We start from the raw sequence: 21970 nt of genomic DNA, 5'->3' as shown, positions 1-21970 counted from the left end.
GGTTGTGTGTTATGAGTAGTGTGTGCTAACATCTCCTAGCTGCCTACCTAAAGGTCATGGGTAATGCAAATAAATGGGATTGGCTTTGGCCATCTCAATTCAAACAAGACCAATCAAAAGTAATATTAATCAATAGTATGGAAATTTGAGCGTATATGAATGACTCAAAACAAATAAAAACAACCGTGGAAATATTGTTCATATTATCAAGGCAAAAAAACTGGGAAAGCTGTTCGTGTAACCTTAATGGCCTCATAGTTGTCCAGATTTGTGCATTTTTATCCTATGCATTAGCATGTTGAAAATACTGTATATCAGTCAAACATGAAATAAATTTAAGTACGCTTGCGAAAGAATGTGCTTCCAAAAATATCTATAATGGCTATTATAGAGAGAGAGAGAGAAGGGAAACATCTCATAAAACGGATGTGAAAAGGTCACAATTAGAATTGTTTAAAATTTGAGTCTAGCTGTAGTTCACAGATTGGACAGCTCACCATACAGGAAATGAAATACTTTGAAATGTCTCCTCTCATCAGGGGTAAATGCCAGTGACTAATATACCAGCAATTATATAATGATGATTTATTATTTTTGCACGTATTGTGATTATTTTTCTCTATGAGTCTCAAAAATGGATGAAAACATGTAAACACATTGTAACAAAATGACAAAAACACATCCACGATGCGCTTGGAATGGCATTGCAAGGGATTAACAAAAGAATATCCAATACCTGCCCTGATATTTTTGTAATCTCTTTATTCTTTTAAACCAGAGGAAGGAGAGAAAATTAGGCTACGTAATTAGGAAAAGCAGCATATGCCCACAGGGACGCAGAAGAGCTGAAATACAAACTGTGCTTCCAGTGGTTCAGCTTCTATCTCTTTAAGAGGGAGAGAGAAAGCGAGGGAGAGAGAGCATGTGTGGGGGAGGGGTATTGGCTGGGGTGGAACAGTCCTGGGTTGAGCAGAAATCTAGACACTGAGCATCATATGGCCGGGATGGATATGGGTTAAATACAAATATTGGGATATACAAACCCTTCAGGGGAAGATACAAAGGTATTGGAGAGGAATATTTTGCCTTATTTTTGTGACTCGGCACAGCATCCTCTGAGGAAGAAAAAAAAGGCTTCACCTCCAGATCGCAGCAGGAGCTTGGAGGGGAAGGAGAGAAGAAGGGAGAGAGAGAGGGAGGGAGAAAAAAGCAAAGCAATGGAAGGAACACTGCTCCAGACCTAGATGTAAAGGTTTGTACACAGAGCTAGCCTCTGATTCCTGCTTCCACTGCATGCTAACATATTCACACACCATTATAAAATATGCCTCCCTTTATGTATTTTTTAAAATGCCTGGCACAGTGCAGCTCATCCTCCCGTTATCTCTCCATTTTTGTGTGCCGGTGCGGCACACCGAGGGGGGCGATGTAATGTCTGATTGAGCGTATCAGTGCTGCTGTGTGGATCTCAGGCTGTGGAAAAAAACAGGCCTTGTTTGCCTCCAGATCTCTCCACAACGCGCACCACAGAGAGACGCACGGCGAGAAGGAGAGGCCGAGGGAACGACAGAAGGAGAGAGAGACGGCAAGAGAGAGGAGCCGAGGGACTGAGGAGCGGAGAGGGATCGAGAAGCTCACGATCGGCGAGCTAGCGAGCCCACGGGTGGAGGGGCCCAATGACGGAAGCGGCACTGGCGGCGCTGGTACAGTAGGCCCAGCCTCTCTCCCAGGGAACCGGGAGGAGATGACAATAACCAAGATGCTCTGAGAGCCTCTCAACATCTGAGAATCTGGTTTCTTCATTTTTGGGGAGGTTATTTTTTGCTGTTGTGTAAAAAATCTACGGCCTTTTTAATTTCTTTTGGAAAGGAGAGAATTTTCTCCCACCTCTACCCACAGTGGTCCCCACGCCTACCGTTTGTTAGTTACCTGTTTTTCTTTGACATTCTGAGGATTTGCCAAAACCTGTTTCATGCATGTCCACTGGAGGCAGGTTTGACTTTGATGATGGGGGGTCGTACTGTGGAGGGTGGGAGCAGGGCAAGGCCCACGGGCGGGGGGTCTGCACGGGTCCCCAGGGCCAGGGCGAGTACGCCGGGGCATGGAGCCATGGCTTCGAGGTCCTGGGGGTGTACACCTGGCCCAGCGGGAACAGTTACCAGGGCACCTGGGCACAGGGCAAGCGCCACGGCATCGGCGTGGAAAGCAAAGGCAGGTGGGACTACCGGGGCGAGTGGACACAGGGATTCAAAGGCCGTTATGGGCAGCTGGAGAGCACAAGCAGCGGGGCGAAGTACGAGGGGACCTGGAGCAACGGTTTACAGGACGGATATGGCACTGAGACATACTCCGATGGAGGTGAGTATTAACCCAGCCCTACTTCCATGTCTTTTTAATGGCCAGAACACACAGAGATGGTTAAGCTGTATTTTGTCTGTGTGCAATGCAGTCAGACCTTTAAAAAAAGCATTGGAGTTTTCTTTGTTAGCTGCTAGGGAAACACAGTTGGTGACCATGTTTAGCATTGACCTCAAAACTCCACTTACATCTTTTCAAAGTGTTGACTCAGTGTGTGGAGCAAGCATCTCTGTGGTTCAGCGCTGGGGTCATTATAATGGGATAACAGCTACTATAGCCTACCTAGGTGTTACACACACCGGATAATATTTGGACTTATGTAAGACTGCAGTCTGTTCAAGAATATGCCCACTAAAGCAAGTGAGTTTTCTACACAAGTTTATATAATAATGCACAGTGCTCCTGGTACCCAACACCTGCATTCAGGGAGGTAGTGATTAGAGTTGCTATCTAACATTGACAAAAACGGATCTCTCTCCATCATATCGGCTTACTCGGCTTCTCTGCATTGGTCCAAAGATGCCTCTGTACAGTAAATTGCCATGGAAACGTGGAGACAGCAGGCAGGTCATCGTGTCACTAGAGAATGCTGTTTCGAAATCTGATTGGTCGTTTGCCGATATTGGTGTCTTACTGTCTTTTGCTGACTTAACTGCTGCCTCGGTTGTTTTAATAATTACGGTCGGAGTGGTGGGTTTTCTACATTCAGTTACGAAAGGAAGCCACCGCCTGCAGGTTGAATAATAGAGGTCTAGCTACTTGGTTTCTTAGCTGTGCTGATTCATAACTCAAGCACCACTCGTTTTTTTGGTTGGAAACGCCTGATATTAAGCGCGAGCAACCTAACATATTTGAAGCACGGAAGAGACGTGTTTGGTCATCCCCACGACACACGCTTCTTCCGGTATTATATGTTTGTCTAGTTACAAGGCTTGCGCTCATTTCGATTATTTATTTGAGATGTCCTATTCATCACAGCGCTAATCGATTAGCGAGTCTACAACACATCGGCGCTTCCCATAGTTCCCACGTGCCACCCTCAATTTCAGGACCAGGGACAGTTCATGGTTCAATTCGATAATTGGATGCCGGAACTGTTCAATAACGCTTGTGTGTAGAATACTGCTAAATTAGGCGACGTAATAGCACATAGTCCTACATGACACAATATTGTGTTAATAATAGTATATGCATTTAAATAATCCTATAGCCAATTACCATAACCACAGCAGAAATAATTCTCAAATGTTAGTTTTAGTGGATAAAATTGACAATCTGATCCATATATATCAATCTTATTAAAGGGATGAGAACACCATAAAGAACTCCATCTACAGTGTTTAGAACCATCTAAAGCCTTTTAAACGGAACTGTTTAAGTTAGGTCAGCAAAACGCAGACAGATAGTCAGACACATGCTGACACGTGTTGTGTACTGAAAGCTTCAACATTTTGTGTTGACCTGTTGTCAGGAGAGGTTCTACACTAAAATTACCAGGGGGCCGGGGTGGGGCCATTGAGGCCAAAATGTTCATAACATTTGTAATGTTATGATTTATGAATGTATAATATACAAAAATGTATATCATGTGGCGGTCATTGGCTGTACAGCACAGTGGCCACAACAGAAGCCAGGAGAAAATCTGCTGGGGCCCTGGCCCACCCTGGCCCCTGTCTAGAACCGCCCGGTTTGTTGTATCTTCTGTTAGTTAAATCTTTCCTTCCTTCTCAACAGGAACGTACCAAGGCCAGTGGCTGGGGGGGATGCGTCACGGCTACGGCGTCCGACAAAGCGTGCCTTACGGCATGGCGGCTGTCATTCTCTCCCCTCTCCGCACCTCCATAAACTCCCTGCGCTCGGAGCACAGCGAGGGCCCGTCGCTGGATGACGGCAGCGCTGGTGGTGGGGTGGGTGGGGCGGCGGGCAGCCCTGTGGGCCGCGGGGGCTTCGTGCTGTCGGCGCAAGGCGACGCCGACCGGCAGCGCAAGCGCAAGGGCCGCTTCCGACAGTCCATCCTGAGCGGCCTGAAGCTGCGGCGCTCCGAGTCCAAGAGCTCGCTGGCCAGCCAGCTCAGCAAGCAGAGCAGCTTCTGCAGCGAGGCCGGCATGAGCACCGTCAGCTCAGCCGCCTCCGACATCAACTCCAACGTCAGCCTGGGCGAGGTAGAGCTGGCCAACAGCGTGGATGCCACCGTGACGGAGCTCTACGCCGGCGAGTGGCGCAACGACTGGCGCACGGGCTGGGGCGTGTGCCGGCGCTCAGACGGCCTGCGCTACGAGGGCGAGTGGCTGGCCAACAAGCGGCACGGCTACGGCTGCACCACATTCCCCGACGGCACCAAGGAGGAGGGCAAGTACAAGCAGAACTCGCTGGTGAGCGGCAAGCGGAAGAACCTCATCCCACTGCGGGCCAGCAAGATCCGGGAGAAGGTGGACCGGGCTGTGGAGGCTGCCGAGAAGGCTGCCGACATCGCCAAGCAGAAGGCGGAGATAGCGCTGTCCAGGTGGGTGACCTGTTTTGCACTGGCAATTTCATTTCACCACACGTTGTGCTGAAATGTCTATGTAGGTTACGAATGGTCTTTGATCCCTGACTGTGGGAAGCTGTTCACATGAACTCCATGAAAATAGACATCCATTGTAATTGTTTGTACATATATACACAAACACGCAAACAAAAGGGGCACTGGGTGCCATGAGTTGTTTCTTCAAAATGGATGCCACAAGGCCACAAGGCAGTACAAAAAATGTACTGTATGTTGTTGTTATTATTATTGTGGTAAGAAGCATAAAAATGTCTCACTGTGTCACTATTGGGAGATTGATGTTGGCACGGCATGTTCCTGTTTTCTTCTCTTCCAGGATGAGCCACGCCAGAGGCAAGGCGGAGGCTGCTGAGGGCGTCGCACAGAGAGCCCTGGAGGAGTGCCGGCTAGCCAGGGTCATTGCCAAAGAACTCTCTCCTTCCTTCAATCACTACGGGAATGGTCAGTCTATCTTCATTCGTATGACAGGTGGACAGTCAGGCCATAGTAATAACAATGTGAATGTATGTCATGTATTGAACAATGCTAATTGATTAAATGCATCCATGAAATGGTAGCTGTATGGTTGTGTGTGTGTGTGTGTATGTATGTGTGTGTGTGTGTGTACAATGCTTTAGCTAGAATGTGCTTTGCAGTTCAATTTTTGCTCCATCCTCTCAATAACATATGCCTATTCAGCTTTCTCCTGAGAGGGGAAGAGTAATGCTTAATTGGTTCATAGTCTCTATTGTCATCATCCATAAGCTTTTATCTCAATCCCCAGCAGTATTGTAACTACCTGACCTCCTAACACACTATTCCCTTCCCATCCCTTCCTCCCCTCCTACTCGGCACCGTGCTTAGGGCTGGAGTGCAAGAGGCCCAAGCGGCAGGAGAGGAAAGAGAAGGACATCGAGGTCATGTCCACGGGCACAGACAGCCCAGAGCTGTGCACGCCGGACACCACGCCGCCGGCCATGACCCCCGACCGGAGCCCTGTCCTCAGCAGCCCCTCGTCGCCCCCCTGCAGCCCCCCTTCCCACCGCGCCCGAAACGCCTGCTTCATGCGCCAGACTGCCGTCGACGAGCAGGGAGGCGCCGAGATCCAGGTGCTGGTGGAAGGGAGGGGCGGCGTGGACCACCTGCGGGGCGGGGGAGGTAACGGGTGGACGGCCGACATGTACCCGACGCGAAGGGGCAGCAAAGGGGAGAGCAGCCGCTCCACAACGCCCTCCCTGCTGGAGGAGGCCGAGCTGGTGCACATGAACGGCCACGAGCAGACCAACGCCAACGCCAACCACAAGTCCAGAGAGAACGTCTCCTTTAATCACAAGCCCGTCGTCGCTGAGCACTCGCCGTCCGAGAAGCTGTGGGAACACAACAACAAGCCGCCGTCCAATCAGAAGGTCTGGAAGCACGTGTCGTCGTCGTCGTCGTCCAATCACAGGTCCCGGCAGTACACGGGCTCCTCCAACCACCGCGAGTGGGAAAACTCATCTTCCAACCACAAGTCCTGTGAGCGTGACTCTTCTTCTTCCAAACCACAGGTGCACATATACTCCCATCACAAGGCTTTGGGCCACGGCTTGCCCAATCACAAGAGCCACGAGCACGCATCTTCCAATCACAAGCCAAAGGAGTACATCTCCACACAGCCACACAAGCCAAAAGATCACGCCCCTTCCAACTACAACGCCCGCGAGCATGCGCCCCCCTATCGCAAGCCCCACGACCACATCTACTGCAATCACAAACCCAGCCAGCCCATCTCCAACCACGTCATGGGAAAACCTGCCTTGTCCGACTTCAAACCCATAGACCCAGACAGAGACTGCTCGCCCGGGGGCTGGGCTGCGGACAACCCTGGTCAGTGGAGCCCCTCGCGCTCCCACCTGCTGAGCAAGGGAAGCGAAGAGAGGATGGATGACTACAGGGTGGAGATGAGGCTCTCCCCACAGGACTCCTTCCCTCCTCAGCAGCAGCAGCAGCAGCAGCAGCACTTGGCCTCAGGCAACAACAACGAGTGCTCGGGTCTCAAAGGGCACAACTCACAGAGACTGCGGCTGAGGAACCACGAGACTAAAGACTGGGGTCTCTCGGCCCGGGAAGGGTCCATGGACTCGGTACAAATGCTGGACAGCCTGAATGTAGGGGTGGAGCTGGAGGAGTGGCCACTGCACAGGGATGTCACCCTCTCGCCACCTCTGACGTCATCCCCTATCACACTGGAACACGAGGGGGAGCATCTAAACCTGGTCAAATCAAACTCAGTAAGTACTATCTATCTGTCAGCAACAGATGCAGGCAGGGCTCTAAATTACCACAAGCCAACCGGCCAAATGTAGGTGAAAATTCAAAGAAATCGTACTAGTCACTTTCACTGACAGTGAGTGTATGTTTCGCTAGTATGATTTAACATCCACTAGTCAAATTGGTTCGTGATAGAAAAAGTTAATTTATGCTCTGGATGCATAGCAATAATGACTTGTGTGTAAGAAATTATTACATGCGGCTTCTGCTGTTACTAGGGCTTTGTAATCTATCAGACGACTATAGACCTGAATACAACTTCCTTCTGGTATAGTGTTTAGTATTCCTACTGGTACCAGCACTTCAAAGCTGTGCATGCAACTCTTTTGAAAGTGCAACTCGCATATGAAGATCTTAGTTAATGTTAATTTGAAGACTCGTCTGAGTACTTTACTAAACTCTCTCTTTTCTCTTTTTTTGCAGGGCTCCAGCTCCATTCTAGTGGTCATGGTGATTTTACTCAATATCGGGGTTGCCATTTTATTCATTCACTTTTTCATTTAACTTTCATATATGGCCTGCATTAATGATATAAGCATTGCCATCATTAAATTGGACACGTTTTAGTTTTTAAGTCCACTTTGTTTTGGGACAGAGATCATATTGGCTAAGCACTGCATCCTCACAAGACGTATTTAAGTATTTCTGTCACTGTTCTGTTAGTTTTTAGTAGTCCTACTTTGTTTTCCTCTTCGCTCATTATAAAGGCCCATGTAAGGTATTTGTTTAAGCTTTGCGATTAACTACAGACATTTAGTTAAAAAAAAGATATTAGACCTATACCTTATTCTTTTGAACTTTTAAACTATTAATGAAATGTTTATTTATTTTTTGATTGATTTTGAATTTGTTATTTATTTTTTCGAGAGGAGATTGGGGCCTGCTGAGCAAGCAAGATAGAATAGCATAGTGAAGATGGTCTCTTGTACAAAGACGTTGTAGCGCATGTAAGCTGGTCATGGGTTTATAGCACAGGATTTTGTTTAGCCAGGCCAAGACTACATGATCACATTGCTTCATCCATTCCTCCTTCCAAACACAGAACATGCAAAACCAACCACACACCCCAAAAATACTAAGTGTAAGAAGTATGATCAACCGTTATCTGAAAGGGCTTCATCGTCATACTCTGCATTGCTAAAGGGAAAAAAATGTATAAATGTATGTTGTATTTGGGTGAGTGCACACCATTATGCTCACGTCGTCACATCCAAACACAAATCCCCCGGATCATCATCAATATTATGATGTTTTAGCACAAGCTCACCAGACATTTTGTTGTACTCACCTCACAGATAACACTGGCGCACCATGGACACTATATATGTTCCTCCCTACTTCCTTTCCTCTCTCTTTCTCTCTCTCTCTACACCCACTCACAAGATACCCAGTTTCCCTGAGAACACACTCCACTCCACACATACACACACCTCACCATCCCATATCTCACATGACACGACACACAACAGAACACTGCTGGTGACGTATTCTGGCTCACGCTCTGTAAAGTTTGAGACTGTTATCTTATGACCACTGCTTTAAAAAATATATTATATATTACTCAACAGTTAGCATCTTTTAACAGTTTGCAAGACATCTTTGAAAATGCTGAGTGCCTTTTTTACTTGAAAAATCATCCCAGCAAGCAGGCTTTGTTTAGGTGACATCCTGAGGTCATAGGCTGGGGCATGGAACGATCTGTCTCTATCCCAATACATATTTGAACTGATAAAACTAGAAAAAGCTGTTTACTTTAGAGTTGGCTTATTCAACCCGATGAGCCTGAGGAGATTTTTACAGCATGTTTGTTAAGCCTGTTTTCTTCTGGTGTTACTCTGTGTGAATTTCTGCCTGTCTCTCTATCCAGCAACATAGGCGACAATAGGGACAACAGTGTAAAAATGCCAGCTTACGTTTCTCAGTGGAACCTGACTGAAATTATCTGAATTACTGAATGATAAAAAAAAAACTGCTACTGTATATTTTATACTACTCACCCAGTGACATCATCATGTTGTGAAATCATTGCATGCCAAAGCATGCCTTTTCTTACTCAATGATTTATGAGGTTGTTTCCAAGTTATGTGGAAAATTAATAAAAATGTTTGAAGTTAATGTCTCCATCCTTTAACAGCCTGTATTAACACTCAACCACACATACAGAACAGACGCCTGTGAGGAACCAGAACATCTGTTATTCTACGAGCTATTGTAATGCAACGTGTAGGTCCATAATTATGTGAAGGCCTATGACAGTTCTGTAATATAAGAGTTTTTCTTTACTGATAACCAATTTAAGCAATGCTATTCTCTCTTGCATGTCAATGTAATGGTAGACTATATGTAATAGGCCTATTATAGTTTTCACAATGGCAGAGGGCTGTTTAGGAACAAATTGGGAGAGTATAAATCACCTGATGGACCTGTTAGATGATGGCTTATGAAGAGGATACTTCTCCCTATTTCATCGACCATTTTTGTACGAAATCCTTAAGAGGAAAATAGACGTGTATGAACACACCTCCACGCTTTTTATTATGTCTGAACAAATGTATATATCAGAAATATTAGCCCTTATTTGTGTCCTGGTAGGCGATATATTGTAGTTCTGTAATTTTAATATCTCAAGAATGTGTTAACTGCACTGTTCTGTTTCCGGTGAGTGCATTCACAATGGTTTCTCGTCTCGTCGTCTGCAAACTTGCACAAAATTCTGTCCAGTGTGATCGTCTTTGAAGATACAGTAATTAATGTCTATCCATTGCATCAGAATGCATTGCAAAATGTCGTTGCAGTCCGAAAATCGGTTTCTAAAATGCAATGCATTATTTTTTTTGAGATTCTGAATACAGGGTGGCCGTGTTCGGGGGCAGGTCCACGGATTCGGATCACCATCAGGGCCGCAAGCCCTCGGAGAAATAGTAGGCTATTTGCCCACCTTCATCCCATCTGACGAAATTGGCATGCTCATCGAACGGCGAAATCGAGGTGAGCAATCGTAACAGTAACCATTTACTGTGAATCAATCAAATGTTACAGTAACGGACGCAACAATGTATCTAGTTTGTTGTGCAGCGAATGAAAAAATGACGTATATGGCTGTTTTTTTCTGTACAGTGCAGTTGTGTCCATACTTCGACTGATCAGTTTGCTTTCGAGAAAACAGTTGTTATACTTGCAGGCTAATTGGTCATGCTTCAATAACCTGGTCGCATTATAACATCAAAAACAGAGAAGCGTCTGCCGTTTGCTGAAAATCAGCGGTGTTGCCAGCACCCCGGGTCTCCTCTGTCTCGACGGCAGTGAACATTAGCCTACCTACGTTTAGTATCTTTTCTTTATGAAACGTATTCCAGCGAATGCACGGTGAAAAGGTGACACTATTGTTTGTCTTGAGATGAAAACAGACCAATGTCATGAAGGCTTGCAGATTTTACACACATCGCTGCTGGCAAAACATATGCCAAATTATTGCCACGCCGCTAAAAATAAGTATTTGCCGTAATTAGTCCAGTGTTTCATCAAGAACAATACGGACATGCAGCTCGGAGTGCAACTTGGATATTCGAATGTGCATTTCTTAGCCTGTATCCTTTTTATTTTCTTCACTAAAGGACACATCTTATTTATTGCCATGGTGCATACAAATTATTGGAGCAAGCTATTTTTAATACAGTATACTATCAACTGTGTTCAACCTTACATGTCTGGTTTTAGTGCATATCTCTGTTTTTCCTTGCAGGGGGTTTGCCTGTAAAGGATACACTCTGCACTACTGGAACATCTTGTTCCTAACATTAATTACACATGGTGTTGGTGTCCCAAAAATAAAACAGGTGGCTCAGACACTTCAGTGCACTTGGACCCTCATACCATAGGTTGCTCAGTGGCTGGCCTGGTCCCCAACCTTCTCCCCACTCAGGGACGTCTTTCATGATCCACGTCCCACCATTCTCCTCTTCAAAACTGAATCCGTACGTGCGCAGCGGCAGGATGTCGGAGGCCTGGCAGCAGCATGCTGTAGTGCCTCCCCCAGTGGTGCACACTCTCCCCCACGGGGCAGAGAACCCACTGGGGAGCGCCGTCTACGGGATCGTCCTGCAGCCTGACCCCACCCTGCCGCCGCCCCCGCACAGCCAGCACACTCAGCCCCACCCCGTGCCCGCCCAGCAGCCCTCGCTACAGGTGGGCAGCGAGGGCAGCCACAAGTGTGGCGCCTGCGGCCATGACATCTCCCACCTGGCTAACCCACATGAGCACCAGTGCATGGTGAGCCAGGACCGTTCCTTCCAGTGCACCCAGTGCATGAAGATCTTCCAGCAGGCCACAGACCTGCTGGAGCACCAGTGCGTGCAGGTGGAGCAGAAGCCCTTCGTGTGTGGCGTCTGCAAGATGGGCTTCTCCCTGCTCACCTCCTTGGCGCAGCACCACACGGAGCACACCGGGACCAACCCCATGAAGTGCTCCATCTGCGAGAAGACCTACCGCCCGGGTTCCTCGGGAAACCCTGGCTCCTCGTCCTCCGCCAACACCGGCGAGGGCTCGTCCACGTCCACGTACGACGGCTCCGCCCCGCACCGCCCGTACAAGTGCTCTGTGTGCCACAAGAGCTTCCGGCATCTGTCGGAACTGTCGCGTCACGAGCGCGTGCACACGGGCGAGAAGCCGTTCAAGTGCACCATCTGCGACAAGAGCTTCAGCCAGGCCTCGCACCTGCAGCACCACCAGCGCACGCACAGCTCCGAGCGCCCCTACAAGTGTGCCGTGTGCGAGAAGACCTTCAAGCACCGCTCGCACCTGGTGCGCCACATGTACTCGCATTCGGGCGAGCACCTCTTCAAGTGCAACCTGTGCGAGATGCACTTCAAGGAGTCCTCAGAGCTGCTGCACCACCAGTGCCAGCCATCCGGCGAGCGCCCCTTCCGCTGCAGCTCCTGCGACAAGGGCTTCAAGCGCCAGTCCGACCTGCGCCAGCACGAGCGCACCCACTCCGAGGAACGGCCCTTCCAGTGCGAGGAGTGCCAGATGAGCTTCAAGCAGCAGTACGCGCTGGTGCGCCACCGCCGCACGCACAAGAACCCCGCAGACCGACCTTTCAAGTGCAACCTCTGTGACAAGGGCTTCCTCCAGCCCTCCCACCTGCTCTACCATCAGCACGTGCACGGCATCGAGAGTCTGTTCAAGTGTGCCGCCTGTCAAAAGGGCTTCAGCCAATCGGGCGAGCTCCTGAAGCACAAGTGCGGTGCGTCCGCCTCGTCGGCAGAGAAGCCCTACAAGTGTGACGTGTGCGGCAAGGGATACAAGAAGTCTTCGACGCTCCAGCGCCACCAGAACAACGCGCACTGCACGGAGAAGCCTCTGAAGTGCTCGCTGTGCGACCGCCGCTTCGTGTCCTCCTCCGAGTTCGTGCAGCACCACTGTGACCCGGCGCGCGAGAAGCCGCTCAAGTGCTCCGACTGCGAGAAGCGCTTCAAGTACTCCTCTGAGATGGCGCGCCACCGGCGGGTCCACACCGGGGAAAAGCCCTTTAAGTGCCCCACCTGCGACAAGGGCTTCAAGCAGCGCGAGCACCTGGCTAAGCACGGCAGCGTCCACTCCAGGGAAGCCCAGTTTAAGTGTGTGTGGTGTGGGGAGCGCTTTGGAGACCTGTGCGCCCTCCAGGAGCACACCGTCCAGCACACTGCAGAGGGTGGTGGTTACCCCGTGGCCCCATGCATACAGTAATGGATGGTGCATATGTGTACACGACTTGCCTCTGAATAAATAATGAACTCATGAACACATGTATGTAGTACCAAGTTGCTTCCATTGATAGTTAGCAATTCAGTGTTACACAGGCCAATGTATTCTCACACTGCCTGATTATTATGTAGATATGCTAGTCTCATGCACTTTTTATCGGGCCTACTTGTTTTCTTCCTTACTCCTGTTTTTTGGTTGTTTCATCACTAAGGAAATACCTGAAGCACAAGCTCTAAGAATCCGTCAGATTTGTGGGAAAACTCATTTCTCATAACGTGTGGTCACTTCTGACGGCCATATAGTGTGTAATAACTATAATACACACGTGTGACATGTGAAGTACTGTTTTTGGCCTATCGTCCAAATCCGAAGGCATTAAAGAGGTACGGTCCGTGATCTCCAAGTGCCATGAACCCAGATTCAATAGAAAGCACTTACGTATTTTGTTGTATTTCTCATATATCATGAGCTTATTTTCTACCTGTAAACAATGACAGTGTCCTTCCATTGTGATACCAGTGCTCATGCTATCCCCAAAACCATTGGATACCTTTGCACGAATGTACAAAATACATCCAGTATATTAAAAAAAAAGGTGTCTTCATCTGCATTGATGAATCCGGTGTACTAGAAGTCTAAATGAAAAAAAGACTTTTCATTATGCAGCTTGTAAATTGTTCCTGTTGCTTTACTGAAATGCATATGTGTATTACATCACAAGTATTGTAAAACATGCAACATAGTACTGGCTCAGCAGTGTGTCCTTTCAACAGTTTTCACTGTTTTGCCTGTTGTACCATATACTGGTATGTATGACTCCATATACCTGTTGACTTTTGAAAAGGGAGTATTTGTGAAGAAAAAAATCTCACAAGGACATACCACGAAGAACAGAAGACAAGCATCTCTGTTCTGCTGTAGCTGAGTTCTTGTCAAAAATGTCTGTAAATAGATGTGTTCTAACAACTCACAGACAGTGGTAGACTGCATAGTATCTGTGTTTAATCAGCTGTGTGAACTGTGCACAATTAATTTCTACTTTTACCCTTTGTTTCTCTCTCTCACCTGAAAATGTTACAGTACGCATGACTTTACTACACTCACTTTCTCAGCTCATTCTGTATAGTCTCTGCGGCCTCTGGCATGATCCTCCTTCCAGGGAGTTGAGTATCATCTGTTCATGAGGTATCCTGTAGAAAATGCATACTTTTTAGTGTGCACCAGTACAGTGTAGGACGAGCAATCAATTTTTTTTTACTTTTGTTTTATCGAAGGAAAACTTGTGACTGTACTTCCGTTTCTATAGTTCATGTCTCGACACCAGAAAAAGACTGTGACTGTATTTTTCATTGATACTGACATTAGGTATTTGTGTTTCTGTCTAGTAATGTGTTGACAAAAGAAGGACATAGTTTTCCCACAAGCCGACTAGACATTAAAAAAAATATGATTGTGACATTGAAGGAAGCTTTGAGTTGTAAGGGACTGAGCTAAAGCCAAAGGACTATGTGACCTGTTGCCACTCAAACACTATCGTATCTCTAGCATGGTCGTACTTGAGTTCATAACATTGTGTTACAACTTTTCTAACTTTCTGAAAAACAATGTGTAGCCATGTAACGTGACTGAAATGTATAAGTGATCTTCAATAATCTGTATGTAATCATCATCAAGTACCTAGCACTAACAAATAAACTTTTTTCATGTATACCATTTTGTAAGGTTTATGTTGCAAAAATCAAAACCATGAGATGTAATTTCAATGTAAGATAGTGACTCATCTAAGTTAGTGATTTATGCTAGTGATTTATCCATTCATCTAAGAACCCCCTCCTCAATACATAGGCCTACAATATAATGGGGAATCAACTCTGGGCCCGGGACAACTGACCCACTTGTCCTCCATTGTTGGCGGGACCGGTCTTTGTCAATCATATTTCTATTATGTAATTTCATAAAACTTACAAATAGGCTACATGGAATTGTTTGTGTGACTGAATTTCACTCAGATTTAGCGGGATTGTGGGATTCCATGAAATTCCAATTTGTGTTTGTAACTCTGTGTAACACAATGAAATAAGAAAACATGCCCACCTAATCTGTTGGATGAAAGCTATATTTGCTTTAATAGGTTGCTTTTGTTATCTTGAACGTACACATATAGGGCTACAACATTATAGGCCTAATATTATCCCCTCATTTGGCTATCAGGGTGCAGATCCAGGTGTAGGCCTACAGAGAGTAATAGAGTAGTAATAGCAGATTTTTTTTTTAGGAAGAACTTTGGTAATCAGCTAAGAAATGAATAAGCCTTTATGACCTACTCTGCATTCCTTTCACATAGTCAATTTATTGTGAATAGGTTACATTTGATTTGCACATGATTAAACTGACACAGACGTGCATACTGTATGATATCAGACGTAAATAGTGGTATAATATCTTTCTTTTTTCAAGATTTAAGAAAGAAGATGGAGCATATTCGGGGGGGCGGTGTCTCACCGTGAAATGCCCGCATGTGGGTGTGCCACAGTGACAAACCTAGCACTTCAATTTTAGTGCACATGATGGTATAATTTTGAACAATTACACTACAAAACAATCATGGTATATTTTGTACATTCAGGTTCAATTTACCATTCGGGGGTTCAATCGCACCAGGCACTGATGAGACCCGGAACCAAATATAGTTGTGTTGATGACGCTGACTGCTGGTTCCCTGGACATATTGGTTCCAGCCCCTCACTGAATTAGTTAGCTGACTAGCTAACGCTGTCCCCGCAAACACTCGTAGCATTGAAGAATGAACCGAAGGGGATTCCAGTAAGGGGATCCCCACACCCCTTTATTTTAGCGATACCAGGGGCTTCCCTGGGGACTTGAACACACCGACAGGGAAGTGATTATTTTGGCGCAAATTGGTGTTTTGTGCGATAGTCTTTGCGCGTAGCTAGCGTTCCGTTAAACATAGGGCGAGTTTGCTAGCTAACGTTAGCTTCTTATCGTAAAGCAAGCCAACAGTATTTTTCTTCTACGTTAATGTTCGTCTGCAACGGGACGATCATGCCACAGTGGACAATATGTGCGGTCAGTATGCTTTGTAATTAATGCTTACCCGATTTACATTGTATCGTGTTTTATTTGGCCTTTATATGAGTTAGCCTTGTAGCTTCATCTGAATCTTGTTCCAACGGGCCTTGCGTTTCCATCGTTAGCGAAGGTCTACATTGCCCGCAAACCAGTCTCTTCCGTTTGCATTCCCCCACACTGGTTCGCGGGTCGCTGACTAATGTAGTTAGCCAGCTAGTAAAGCTAGTATAGGTTGAAAGTGGAGACCACAAAAATACTCCGTTGCCCATATATTGTGCCCCGACTTCAGCTATTTATTTTTTTAAACGATCAAGATTTTAGTCGCGATTGAATCCCTTCTGCACAGAATATTTTACTTCTACCTCATCATATTAACGTTATTTCTCTTTCCCACCAACGCCTCGTTTAAACTGGCTCTCCACATTACGCCAAACAGCCTGTTCAGCAAGCTTGGACACTCGCTCATCGTTGTACTGACAATCCGCACTGCTAGCTCTAATGAGTGTTTGCGGTGGCCACTTCTGTTCAGCCACCAACCACGGACGAAATTTGTCGTGAGGAACTCCTACACTGACATAGCTGAAGTCTGGACACCCGAGAGTAGGTGTTCTGCCTTTAGGTATACGGATAAGAGTCTTGCGGTAGGGGGGTCTCGGACAGATCGATTGTGGAAGCCCGCCATGCCCGGTCCAACGGCCGGTAGCAAAGCACGGGTGTATGCCGATGTCAACAAGCTGAAGAGCAAAGAGTACTGGGACTACGAAGCTCATGTCCCGAGCTGGAGGTAAGAATTTACTGTTTTGCTTTGGCCCATCATTGCGCTGGAGGCTCGTTCAAATCAGATTGGCAATCGGATTAAATTTGGTCGACAGGGATCATGGTCATACATTTTCATCGAATGCACTGTGCCACAATCCTCTGAGATGGCTGTACAGTAAAGAAGCCCATATCACAGGCTACAACAACTGCATACCGTCAGCAATGTGGAGACCGTGAGGGACGCCTCCCCCACTCCCCTCCCAGCTATTCCGTCAATCATTCAGCATCGAGTGGTCCACCGAGCCTTTTTTTTCAACTGCCACGCCTCAAATGATTATCACCCACCATCACATAGCATCACGTTAATTAACTGTACTCAATATGCCAGTTCCACCTTTGCCAGGGGTTGCAGAAAAGGCATAACGCGTCTTCAACTGAGATTGTTTTTTGCTCTGTTGTGGTAGAGGCCTACATTTTTTCCTCCCAGCAGTTCAACATTCCATAATGCTGGGTGCGCAGTTTGCTATAACTTTCTTTGACAGTTTCACTTAGATGGCCAAGAAGTTCCAGAATGTGAAGGGTTCAAGCAAGAGAAGCATTTGTCAAAGACATTGTCACTTTCACGTGTTTGAAACCTGCTGATCCATTGAAAATGTTACGATTCAGGGAAGGCAGGTTCCATCATATGTGGAATCATGTCTGTGACTATGCTATCTCTGCATTCCAGCACAAGCTTCTCAGATTAGGCTCCTTTCAGAGCTGAAGCTTCAAGCAACAAATGGAATAGTCCCTCTCAATCTATGCATTCCGTGCATTGGTGATCTGATCTGATTATGCATCAACTTAAACTTGATCAAATGATGTTACATAGGAGGTTTCTTGCCTAGTCTGTGTGTCCTAAAGTAGTTAATAATTGTTTGTTGTTGAAATGTACTGTATTGGCTTCAGATCATTGTTGTGACTGTAAAACGAGCCTAGCCCTATGTTGTGATTATTTTTCTTGATTAAACATTTGTCTGTGTGTTGACTGTAATACAATGTTGCAGCTGTGCCGTAGCAGTTGATTGAAGTACCCTCATGTGTTTTCCTATTCTTCTCAGCAACCAGGATGACTATCAGCTTGTGCGTAAACTTGGCAGAGGAAAGTACAGTGAAGTTTTCGAAGCCATCAATGTCAACAGCAATGAAAGGGTGGTTGTCAAAATTCTCAAGGTAAAGCCAAGTCCCTGTTTGCTTCAGTATTGGCTTCTTTTCTACTGTATAGCTCTTGCGTTAACTGAGTGTCTAACTGGCCACTTAAATCCCCTTTAGCCTGTGAAGAAGAAGAAGATCAAACGTGAGATCAAAATCCTAGAGAATCTCAAAGGAGGCACCAACATCATCCGGCTGGTAGACACAGTGAAGGATCCCGTGGTATGTGCTTGGGCTCGGCCCTTTCGCTCACCATGCCTACTCTTTGGGGTCATTCTTTCACCATGTGTTGTAACAGGAGTCAGCTGTTTGCACAATTCCATTCTATTTTACTCATGTGTGAGAAATATGTAGCCCTAACAACTAGATAAACACTCTGGTGCACCACCCAGGTTTTATCTGTGAGTCTCAACAATAAGTTATATTGTGTAGTAGTAACTTAGGTAATTATCTCTGTGTGTTCTTTCTGCAGTCTAGGACACCAGCGCTGGTCTTCGAATGCATCAATAACACAGATTTCAAGGTAAAAGTTTGGTTATGTGTGACAGATTGGCTCAGTTTGTGAATGAATTACTTTTTATATGTTCTCAGTTCATAATCTTTGCTCTTTTGTCATTTACAGGATTTGTACCAGAGGCTAACAGATTTTGATATACGTTTCTACCTATACGAGCTGCTTAAGGTTTGGAGAAAGTGTTTTCACTCAAAATATTTGACCTACTTTTGTGTCTGATGCAATATATGTCCAATATTTGATGCATTGTGACTGTATGGCATGGGTCCAATCAAAATACTCAACTCACGTTTGTATGTAGTTTGACCCATTTGTGATTGTGTTGTGTGTTTCTGTATGTATATGGCAGGCTCTGGACTACTGTCACAGCATGGGGATCATGCATCGGGACGTCAAGCCACACAATGTGATGATAGACCACCAAATGAGAAAGGTGCCTCGCTCTCGTTCTCAAATTATTTTTACACTGACAGCTGACGTGTGTGTGTGTGTGTGTGTTTGTGTGTGAGGGCAGAAGTGAAGAGCCGCCGTGGTGGTGTTGAAATGGCCACTGCACAGTATCAGATCTCCACGCCGGGCATTCGATCTGCCTAAACGGATTTCTGTTCACAAATAAACCGTAACAACAGCGCTGAAACAGGAGACAGAGGCTAGCTCTCGCTGCTCAATGTATTCTTTAACCTAACAGCAAAGGCTTTATCCTATTGGCTTCAAGAAAGCGGGGGGAAAATGCTCTGAAACTCACCAGATGGTCAGGCTGTGCATCGTTCAGCATGTTCATTTATTGCTTTGAGTTGGCGTGCCAGTGTTTTGGGGGGATGTCTTGCTGTCAACTTATGGTGTGTGTGTGTGTTTGGCAACAGTTGCGCCTCATTGACTGGGGCTTGGCGGAGTTCTACCACCCGGCCCAGGAGTACAATGTCAGGGTGGCATCCAGGTCATACAAGGGACCAGAGCTGCTGGTGGACTATCAGGTGAGACAACAGACTTTCTCTAACGTTCACACCACTTGCAACCACAGTATTCTGTTCCCCCCTTTGTAATGATTTGAACTACTGAGTGGAGTTGTCTGTCGCGGCCGTCTTGTCTTACCGCTCTGCTCTTCTCCACGTTATCAGATGTACGAGTATGGTCTTACACGGTTGTCTCTTACTCCTCTGCTCTGCTCTCCTCTTCCTTATCAGATGTACGACTACAGTTTGGACATGTGGAGCCTTGGCTGCATGCTGGCCAGTATGATTTTCCAGAAAGAGCCCTTTTTCCACGGACAGGACAACTATGACCAGGTATTTTTGAAGCCATTGTGCTTTGTGTATAATGCAATAGTCTAATTCTCTTCTGTTTTGGGATGCTAAAATGCTGTTAGGTTTAAATATCTTTCTAAAGGCATATATGCCGTTAAAAGCCTATATTTAGACTTGACTATAAGAAATGTATCGGTACTGCAATATTTTAAGAGATTGTTGAGTGTAAATAATTTTTTTTTAATATGTGGAATGTGTCTTCTTGAGCTTGACTGAGCCCTTGTTTCTTTGCAGCTTGTCCGCATAGCCAAGGTCCTGGGGACAGAGGAGCTCTACGACTACCTGCAAAAGTACCACATTGAACTGGACACTCGCTTCAAAGACCTGCTTGGCCAGTGAGTATCAAGTTTGTCAAGTTCAAAGGGGGAATTAACTTTCACATATTCGGGTAGATGTGGGTCAATACTTTCCCCAGTTCTGCACATTCAGGTTGTTTAGTACATTGCTTTCCTCATGAGGTGGAGAATTGTGGTTGAGCTTACATCCAACACTTAGCTGTCAAAAAACTAACAGGGCCTTTTTGTATTGTGGTGGCTCCTTTACAGGCAGACTCGCAAACGCTGGGACCAGTTTGTTCAACAGGAGAACCAGCACCTAGTAAGCCCCGAAGCCCTGGATCTGTTGGACAAGCTTCTGCGCTACGACCATCAGCAGAGGCTCACTGCTGGCGAAGCCATGGAGCATCCTTACTTCTGTAAGACATCTTTTTCTCTGCTTCCATCTTCTCATGGTCATAAATATGGCTATGATTCTCTTTTTGCTTTGTATTGTTATTCTTCCTTATTTCAAACTGTGCTGTGTGACTGTTAACATGGTGTAAATGTGGTTGCAATATTTGGTTAGCCCCACTCACAGTTGCTCGTTCTAAAAGCAGCTCTCTGTTTTCACACACAGTAGCACATTTGTAATGGAATATTGATAGACGGTCTGTACATTAGATACCTTACATCGCTTAAATGCATGGTTCAGTGTAGTGCCAACTGCCAACGTGACCTTAATGCAGTGCATTATACTGCTTCAGCAAGATTGCAGAGTAATGTTAAACTGGTATGTGATGAACTGTGGTCTTCCTCGACAGATCCTGTGCTGAAGGGACAGTCACTCTCCAACACAGACAGCACTCTTGCAATAAGTGGCTCCAATGCAACATGATGAGCAGGTATCTCAATTTCTCTGTCATCATCTCTCTGCGTCTGTGTCACTGTTTCTCTTGTGTTTTATTGGTTTTCAATACTCACCACGTGCTTTGGTGTCTCTTTCTCTTCCCCTAGGAAACACCCCGGTTTATAATGATTCTTTTTTGTCTTTTTTTGTTTTTACCTCAACTCTTGAAGCTTTTTTGGTGGCAGAGTTTTCTCTGCCCCCTCAGGAGAACACTTTTACTGGAACAAGAAAACAAAAAGGTCAATCCAGCACACGGGACATGTACAGAACGAAGACACGCATCCATTTTGCGCATTACACTGGCAAAATCCCGTCTCCTCTGCACACATACTCAACCAACCACGCACATATACAACACACACTCAAACACACACAGACAAAAAACACACACTGTCTACCCGCTGCTCTAGGCTCCCAGCAGGAACAGTCCAAACTACAGTAGACCCCAACCACCCCACCACCCTCAACCTGACCCCCTGGTCCAACCACTCCTTTTGTTTTTAGTTAGAGGGGAAAAAGGAGAGGGAAAAAAAGTTTTGTAAAAGAACACACTGAGCCCCCATCCCGATCACGCTCCCCTCTTTTACCTTACCCTCCCTGTTTTAAAATAAGCTTGGCAGACACAGGAGGAAAGAATGCCTGCTCTTTCCCCCCTTGCATTGGGTCTGCGTATCTCAAGAGGGATCAGTCCTAGCAGTGCCAATGGGGTTTTTGCTGGACGGGGTTCTAATCTGCTGATATGAGGTCAGAATCCGAAGCTGTAGTGTCGAGTGGCATGGAGAATTTTTTTTTCTGCTATGGTTGAATTGAGAATTACTATCAATGAGAATAAATAAATTTTATTTTATTTGTTGTATGTATGTCCTCATTACATTACTATAGTGCAGGGATGCCATTATTTATACTGCAACAAAAGCCTCCGAAATGACATTGCATATATTATGATGTTTAAGAAGTATATTAAAGTGCATTATGTAATGTTTGTCACACTATTGATGAAATGTCTATAACTAT

General features: G+C 46.0%; 3 protein-coding genes across 4 annotated transcripts; all 3 read left to right on the top strand.

Moving 5' to 3' along the window:
• Window positions 1–37: 37 nt before the first annotated feature.
• jph3a (junctophilin 3a) lies at window positions 38–9311 on the top strand. Its single transcript, XM_063188184.1, has 6 exons — window positions 38–1252; window positions 1507–2358; window positions 4093–4861; window positions 5220–5344; window positions 5747–7152; window positions 7616–9311. The coding sequence occupies exons 2-6, from the start codon at window positions 1977–1979 to the stop codon at window positions 7694–7696; spliced, it is 2763 nt and encodes a 920-aa protein (XP_063044254.1). The 5' UTR covers window positions 38–1252; window positions 1507–1976; the 3' UTR covers window positions 7697–9311.
• Window positions 9312–9865: 554 nt separating this feature from the next.
• LOC134438592 (zinc finger protein 319) lies at window positions 9866–14642 on the top strand. Of its 2 annotated transcripts, XM_063188189.1 has the most exons (3): window positions 9876–9935; window positions 10032–10180; window positions 10935–14642. In XM_063188189.1, exon 3 carries the CDS (start codon window positions 11126–11128, stop codon window positions 12914–12916), a length of 1791 nt encoding a protein of 596 aa, XP_063044259.1. In that variant the 5' UTR covers window positions 9876–9935; window positions 10032–10180; window positions 10935–11125; the 3' UTR covers window positions 12917–14642. The 2 variants fall into 2 exon arrangements, with proteins under 2 accessions (XP_063044258.1, XP_063044259.1); XM_063188188.1 differs by having other exon boundaries at window positions 9866–10180.
• Window positions 14643–15712: 1070 nt separating this feature from the next.
• On the top strand, window positions 15713–21803 carry csnk2a2a (casein kinase 2, alpha prime polypeptide a). Its single transcript, XM_063188195.1, has 12 exons — window positions 15713–16808; window positions 17884–17995; window positions 18095–18196; window positions 18447–18497; window positions 18597–18656; window positions 18838–18921; window positions 19352–19462; window positions 19673–19774; window positions 20027–20127; window positions 20338–20486; window positions 20871–20951; window positions 21064–21803. Exons 1-11 carry the CDS (start codon window positions 16705–16707, stop codon window positions 20942–20944), a joined length of 1050 nt encoding a protein of 349 aa, XP_063044265.1. The 5' UTR covers window positions 15713–16704; the 3' UTR covers window positions 20945–20951; window positions 21064–21803.
• Window positions 21804–21970: the final 167 nt, after the last annotated feature.

Source organism: Engraulis encrasicolus, chromosome 22 (assembly GCF_034702125.1).
Source record: "Engraulis encrasicolus isolate BLACKSEA-1 chromosome 22, IST_EnEncr_1.0, whole genome shotgun sequence".
Taxonomy (NCBI): Eukaryota; Metazoa; Chordata; class Actinopteri; order Clupeiformes; family Engraulidae; genus Engraulis; species Engraulis encrasicolus.
This window is presented reverse-complemented; position numbering and strand designations above follow the sequence as displayed.

Excerpts from the sequence above, each read along its gene's own strand:
- jph3a (XM_063188184.1), top strand. The coding sequence starts at position 1,977 with ATGTCCACTGGAGGCAGGTTTGACTTTGATGATGGGGGGTCGTACTGT. Across the intron at positions 4,862-5,219 it reads GCGGAGATAGCGCTGTCCAG|GATGAGCCACGCCAGAGGCA; the intron begins GTGGGTGACCTG and ends CTTCTCTTCCAG. Across the intron at positions 7,153-7,615 it reads ACCTGGTCAAATCAAACTCA|GGCTCCAGCTCCATTCTAGT; the intron begins GTAAGTACTATC and ends CTTTTTTTGCAG.
- LOC134438592 (XM_063188188.1), top strand. The coding sequence starts at position 11,126 with ATGATCCACGTCCCACCATTCTCCTCTTCAAAACTGAATCCGTACGTG.
- csnk2a2a (XM_063188195.1), top strand. The coding sequence starts at position 16,705 with ATGCCCGGTCCAACGGCCGGTAGCAAAGCACGGGTGTATGCCGATGTC. Across the intron at positions 18,657-18,837 it reads ACCTATACGAGCTGCTTAAG|GCTCTGGACTACTGTCACAG; the intron begins GTTTGGAGAAAG and ends TGTATATGGCAG. Across the intron at positions 19,775-20,026 it reads GACAGGACAACTATGACCAG|CTTGTCCGCATAGCCAAGGT; the intron begins GTATTTTTGAAG and ends GTTTCTTTGCAG.